This window comes from Ornithorhynchus anatinus, unplaced genomic scaffold (assembly GCF_004115215.2).
Source record: "Ornithorhynchus anatinus isolate Pmale09 unplaced genomic scaffold, mOrnAna1.pri.v4 scaffold_687_arrow_ctg1, whole genome shotgun sequence".
NCBI lineage: Eukaryota > Metazoa > Chordata > Mammalia > Monotremata > Ornithorhynchidae > Ornithorhynchus > Ornithorhynchus anatinus.
Genome location: NW_024396921.1, coordinates 141,842 through 148,102, shown reverse-complemented (window position 1 = coordinate 148,102; position 6,261 = coordinate 141,842). Strand labels below are relative to the sequence as shown.

At 54.3% G+C, this 6,261-nt stretch overlaps 1 protein-coding gene across 1 annotated transcript; it reads left to right on the top strand.

The window, feature by feature from the left end:
* Positions 1 to 130: 130 nt before the first annotated feature.
* On the top strand, positions 131 to 3,621 carry LOC114808944 (butyrophilin subfamily 1 member A1-like). The gene is made up of 4 exons (XM_029057224.2): positions 131 to 641; positions 1,568 to 1,588; positions 1,689 to 1,715; positions 2,458 to 3,621. Exons 1-4 carry the CDS (start codon positions 485 to 487, stop codon positions 3,138 to 3,140), a joined length of 888 nt encoding a protein of 295 aa, XP_028913057.1. The 5' UTR covers positions 131 to 484; the 3' UTR covers positions 3,141 to 3,621.
* The last annotated feature ends 2,640 nt before the right edge of the window (positions 3,622 to 6,261 follow it).

Below are 6,261 nucleotides of genomic sequence, written 5' to 3'. Positions count from 1 at the left end.
AGTTGAAGCCTGAGAAGAGGGAGAAGGGAGTGAAACCCTCCAACCGAGGTCATGGCGCTCTCTCCAGGGAATCTCAAGCTATTCCTTCTCCTCCCTGACTCCACTGGCCCCTCACCCCAGCTCGGCCTAGTCAGGGAAATTCTTGCCTTTTGTTACTCCACATGGTGACTCAACTCTCTGTGATCCCCAAACCACTGGGTTCCCAGCCAAGCAGCCCCCCACCCCCAACCAATCCTGCAGAGTGGAGGGGAGTCCTGGAGACCCTGCCCCTGCTCTGGACTCTCATCATGGCTTGGAACAGAGACAGCTAGGACTTGGGGTTCATGGACTCGCCCCCTCCTTCTAGGCTCTAACTCCCCCTGGAGCCAAGGAAATTCTCTTATAGAGGACTCTCCCAAGCTCTTAGTACAGTGTTCCCAAACATAGGAAGTGCTCAATAAATACCAGTGATTGATTTGTTGACTGAAATATCTGGAATTGACCCATGTTTCCCTCTGAAGGTGTTCTTGGGTATTTCATTTCAGCTCCCCTCTTTCCGACGGCTTTGTCCTTGATGGTGGCCCTGGGTGTGACCCTCCCTGTGCTGGGACTTCTCATCACTGGGGGTCTTTATCTCATCTGGAAACACCCCAGGGACAAAGGTAAAGGAACAAGAATGTTCCTGTACACCCCATTACTGTAGGGAAAGATAGGAGGACAGCATGGGATTGGAGGGCAGATAGGTCAGAGTACTGAGCTCCCAGCTGACTGGTCGGGGGGAGACCAGGCCACAGGCCCAACCCCCCAAAACGACTCCCAACCTGACATTCTGTTTTTCCCAGAGAAGAAACCGACTAACCCTGTGTCTGCAACGACTGTCACTGATGGAGGTGGGGAGACAATAAGGAGTAGAGACCCCATCCTCAACTCCCCCATTCAGATTGAAGCCCAGCTCTCCCCATCCATTTCCTGCCCCAGTCCCATCCTGCCGTCCAGTTCCCCAGTGCAGCCACAGTCCCCGGGGAGCCTTGAGATCTGAGCACTGGAAGATGCCGACTGATAACAGTGAATGGATGGGGGGTGTTTGTGTGTGTGTGTCTGTGTGAGTGCGTGTGTCTGTGTGAATGTGTGTGTCTGTGTGAGTGTGTTCTTGTATCTGTATTCTGAGTGTAGTGCCTGGGCCAGGGAAACAACTTCATCTTAATTTATTTATTTATATTAATGGTCTGTCTCCCTTTCCAGGATATAAGCCCCTTGTGGCCAGGGAACTCTGTTGTATTCCCTGAAGCGCTTAGTACAGTGCTCTGCACACAGAAAACACTCAGTAAATACCATTAATTGCTTGCTTGATTGATGATAACCTACTGGCTCTTCCTGGAGATTTCAGGGACAGTGGTCACCATTCCAGATCCCTTGGCAGTTGGGATTCTGTCCACGGGGTCATTCCCTGCTCTATGTACCAGAAATAGACTCCTCTGACCCCATCATATCCCCTCCCAGCCCACCCCGAGTTCTCCCCTTCTGGCATGTCCCCGAGTTATTTTAATATTAATTCTTTTCAATTAATATTAATTCTTTTCCTTTTCAGGGAAACTCCAGATCGAGCTCAGTAAGTTCTGTGTTTCTTTCATTTCTGTCGGTTTTCTCCTGTTGGAGTTTGCGTCTGCTCCACCAGCCCAGTGACGTCTCCTCTCTCCGTTCCCTTGCAGGGTGGAGCAGGGGCCAGTTGCACATGGGTAAGTGACCCTGACCTTTTCTGAGATCTTAGGTCCCTCCCACCCCCGGGGGTCCTGGCCCTTTCCGACTCCATCCCTGAGAACCAGACCCAGGGCTGTTGCCAGTGTCCTCTGCTACCTTCTCCTCCTTCCTCTTCCTCAGTCAATGTCAGTCAGTGGTTTGTATTGAGTGCTTACTGTGTGCAGAGCACCATACTAAGCGCTTGGGAGAGAACGATAATGACAATAGACATTCCCTGCACACAACGTGCTAACAGTTTAGAGGGGTGGACAGGCATTAATAGAAATAAATGAAATATATATGTATATTCATATATATATTTATATATAAATTCTTCCTTCTCTTCCTCCTGCCCCCCCCCCGTCTCCTCCCTGTTGCTATCGGGGCTCCAGTAGCCCCCAGGAATGGCTGGACTAGAGTAGGGGGGACAGAGTGGAGGTGAAGCCCCAGGCAGGAGCGGGGGCTCCCCGGCGGAGATGGGGGGCGGCTGGGGCCTGAGCCCCGGGGGCGGGGCGGAGCGCGATGACGTCACCGCCGTGTCTCGTCGGGGGGCGGGGCGGAGCCTCCGGGCGAGGCCCGTGGGACACACAGTGTGCGGCGGTGCCCGGGGGCTCCGCGGGGTGGGGGTCACGGCTCCGGACCCGCCCCCTCCGGGCAGCCCTGCCGGGCTGCGCCCTGGCCCGGCCCCGGAGTCTCCTCTGCCCCGAGCCCCCAACGCTCACCCACACACTCTGTCCGCAGCCAACGTCACTCTCGATCCCGACACGGCGTATCGCTTTCTCGTCCTGTCTGAGGATGGGAAACGGGTGACAGTGGGATTCATACGGCAGGACCTGCCCGACAAGCCGGAGAGATTCAGTGATGTTTGGTGTGTGCTGGGCCGCGAGTGCTTCACCTCCGGGACACATTGCTGGGCGGTGGATGTGGAAGACGCGACCGTCTGGTCTCTGGGGGTCTGTAGGGAAAATGTGAGGAGAAAAGGGAAGATCTCGGAGTCACCTGCCGACGGACTCTGGGCCGTGAAGAAAGAGAGAGAACAATACTGGGCGCTCACCTCTCCTCGCGTCCCTCTCTCCCTGACCACCTCCCCCCGCCGGGTGGTGGTTTACCTGGACTGCGAGGCCGGAGACGTCTCCTTCTACAGTGGCACCGACGGATCCCACATCTACACTTTCCCCCGCGCCGCCTTCTCGGGGACCCTCCGACCTTTCTTCCGCCTTTATTACCTGTATCAATCCCTGAAAATCTGCCCTGTCCCTGGTGGGGAAGGGGAAAACCCTGTCCCTGCCCCCGCTCAGGAGACTCCAGTGACCCCCCCAGGGCAGGGACCGGCCTCAGTCGCTGGAGATGGGGATCCCCTCCCTGGGGCCGTTGCCCCATTGCTCCCCCCGCAGCCCGGCTCCGGAGTCCCTCCTGCCCCTTAGGGAGCCTCCCGGCCCTGACCTGCCTCTGCCCCCTGTACCGCTCATTCCCCCCCCCCCCCACCCTCCCCAGGGCTGCAGCTGCTGTGTCCCCGCCTCCTCCGCTGCTCCCCCAGGGCAGGCCCAGCCTAGGAGGGGTCTCTGCTATTGCTGCTGCTGCTGGGGAAGTGTCCCTGCTGAGGGCGGGGCTGGGGGCAGTAAAGCAGCTGCTGCAACTCTGGTACCTCAGTGGGGTTTTACAAGTGCCACTGACCCTCCTGCTCCTTACTCCTCCACCAGACCCTGAACTCGGAGGGCAGAGGGGCAGCTCGCCTCCACCGCACAGTTGTGATAGACTCCAGATTCTCCTGGTTTATGGCAATTCTTTTTGAACATTCGTGTGGGATTGGGTTCTGTTCCTGGCTCAGTGTGGCGCTGGCTAATGTGGTTACATGCCTCACCTTGAATTCCCCATAATAATAATAATAATGATGGCATTTGTTAAGCGCTTACTATGTCCCAAGCACTGTTTTAAGTGCAGGGGTAGGTACAAGGTAATCAGGTTGTCCTACGTGGGGCCGAAGGTCTTAATGCCCATTTTAATAATAATAATGATAATGTTGGTATTTGTTAAGCGCTTACTATGTGCCGAGCACTGTTCTAAGCGCTGGGGTAGACATAGGGGAATCAGGTTGTCCCATGTGGGGCTCACAGTCTTAATCCCCATTTTACAGATGAGGGAACTGAGGCACAGAGAAGTTAAGTGACTTGCCCACAGTCACACAGCCGACAAGTGGCAGAGCTGGGATTCGAACTCATGAGCCCTGACTCCAAAGCCCGTGCTCTTTCCACTGAGCCACGCCGCTTCTCATTTTACGGATGAGGTAACTGAGGCACAGAGAAGTTAAGTGAGTTGCCCAAAATCACACAGCTGACAAGTGGCGGAGCCACGATTAGAACCCACGACCTCTGGCTCCCAAGCCCGTGTTCTTTCCACTAAACTGATAGTTATGGTATTTGTTAAGCTCTTACAATGTTCCAGGCACCGAACTAAGCGATGGCGTGGATACAATCAAAATGGGTTGGAAACAATTTCTATCCGACGTGGGACTCTTGAGAAGCAGCATGGTGTAGTGGCTAGGGCATGGGCCTGAAAGTCAGAAGGTCATGGGTTCTGATCCCGGCTCTGCCACTTGTCTGCTGTGTGAACTTACTCAAGTCACTTCTCTTTTCTGTGCCTCAGTTACCTCATCTGTAAAGTGATGATTAAGACTGTGAGCCCCACGTGGGAGGGGGACCGAGTCCACCCTGATTACCTTGTATCTACCCCAGTACTTAAAACAGTGCTTGGCACATAGTAAGTGCTTAATAAGTTCCATTATTATTATTATTATCATTATTAATCCCCATTTTATAGAAGAGGTGAGGCACAGGGAAGTGAAGTGACTTGCCAAAGGTGACAGAGCAGACAAATGAGAGAGGCTGAATTAGAAATCAGAGCCTTTTGAGTCCCAGGCTCATGTTCTTTCCATTAGGGCACACTGCTTCTCAGTGTGATGCCTCATACCCGCCGACACTCTCGCTGCGCTCCATGACACAGCAGGAATAGGATGGGCGGGATAAGAGAGTGTGAATGGTGCCACACAGACCAGACTGGCAGAACTCCAATCAACTGCTCCGTGCACATTCTCACCCCAGATTCTCAGAATTGAGGCTCATCCCTTATTTCATTCATTCAATAGTATTTATTGAGCACTTACTATGTGCAGAGCACTGTACTAGCGCTTGGGATGAACAAGTCGGCAACAGATAGAGACAGTCCCTGCCGTTTGACGGGCTTACAGTCTAATCGGGGGAGACGGACAGACAAGAACAATGGCAATAAATAGAGTCAAGGGGAAGAACATCTCGTAAAAACAGTGGCAACTAAATAGAATCAAGGCGATGTACAATTCATTAAAATAAATAGGGTAACGAAAATATATACAGTTGAGCGGACGAGTACAGTGCTGTGGGGATGGGAAGGGAGAGGTGGAGGAGCAGAGGGAAAAGGGGAAAAAGAGGGTTTAGCTGCGGAGAGGTAAAGGGGGGGTGGCAGAGGGAGTAGAGGGAGAAGAGGAGCTCAGTCTGGGAACGCCTCTTGAAGGAGGTGAGTTTTAAGTAGGGTTTTGAAGAGGGAAAGAGAATCAGTTTGGCGGAGGTGAGAGGGAGGGCGTTCCAGGACCGCGGGAGGACGTGACCCAGGGGTCGACGGCGGGATAGGCGAGACCGAGGGACGGCGAGGAGGTGGGCGGCAGAGGAGCGGAGCGTGCGGGGTGGGTGGTAGAAAGAGAGAAGGGAGGAGAGGTAGGAAGGGGCGAGGTGATGTAGAGCCTCGAAGCCTAGAGTGAGGAGTTTTTGTTTGGAGCGGAGGTTGATAGGCAACCACTGGAGTTGTTTAAGAAGGGGAGTGACATGCCCAGATCGTTTCTGCAGGAAGATGAGCCGGGCAGCTGAGTGAAGAATAGACTGGAGCGGGGCGAGAGAGGAGGAAGGGAGGTCAGAGAGAAGGCTGACACAGTAGTCTAGCCGGGATATAACGAGAGCCTGTAACCGTAAGGTAGCCGTTTGGGTGGAGAGGAAAGGGCGGATCTTGGCGATATTGTAGAGGTGAAACCAGCAGGTCTCGGTAACGGATAGGATGCGTGGGGTGAACGAGAGAGACGAGTCAAGGATGACACCGAGATCGCGGGCCTGAGAGACGGGAAAGATGGTCGTGCCATCCACGGTGATAGAGAAGTCTGGGAGAGGACCGGGTTTGGGAGGGAAGATGAGGAGCTCAGTCTTGCTCACGTTGAGTTTTAGGTGGCGGGCCGACATCCAGGTGGAGACGTCCCGGAGGCAGGAGGAGATGTGAGCCTGAAGGGAGGGGGAGAGGACAGGGGCGGAGATGTAGATCTGCATGTCATCTGCGTAGAGATGGTAGTCAAAGCCGTGAGAGCGAATGAGTTCACCGAGGGAGTGAGTGTAAATGGAGAACAGAAGAGGGCCAAGAACTGACCCTCGAAGAACTCCAACAGTTAAAGGATGGGAGGGGGAGGAGGCTCCAGCGAAGGAGACCGAGAATGACCGGCCAGAGAGGTAAGAGGAGAACCAGGAGAGGACA

Bases quoted from the DNA above. Each gene is read 5' to 3' on its own strand.
- LOC114808944 (XM_029057224.2), top strand. From the start codon at position 485: ATGTTTCCCTCTGAAGGTGTTCTTGGGTATTTCATTTCAGCTCCCCTC. The intron at 1,589-1,688 runs GTAAGTTCTGTG...GTTCCCTTGCAG, and splicing joins GAAACTCCAGATCGAGCTCA to GGTGGAGCAGGGGCCAGTTG. The intron at 1,716-2,457 runs GTAAGTGACCCT...CTCTGTCCGCAG, and splicing joins CAGGGGCCAGTTGCACATGG to CCAACGTCACTCTCGATCCC.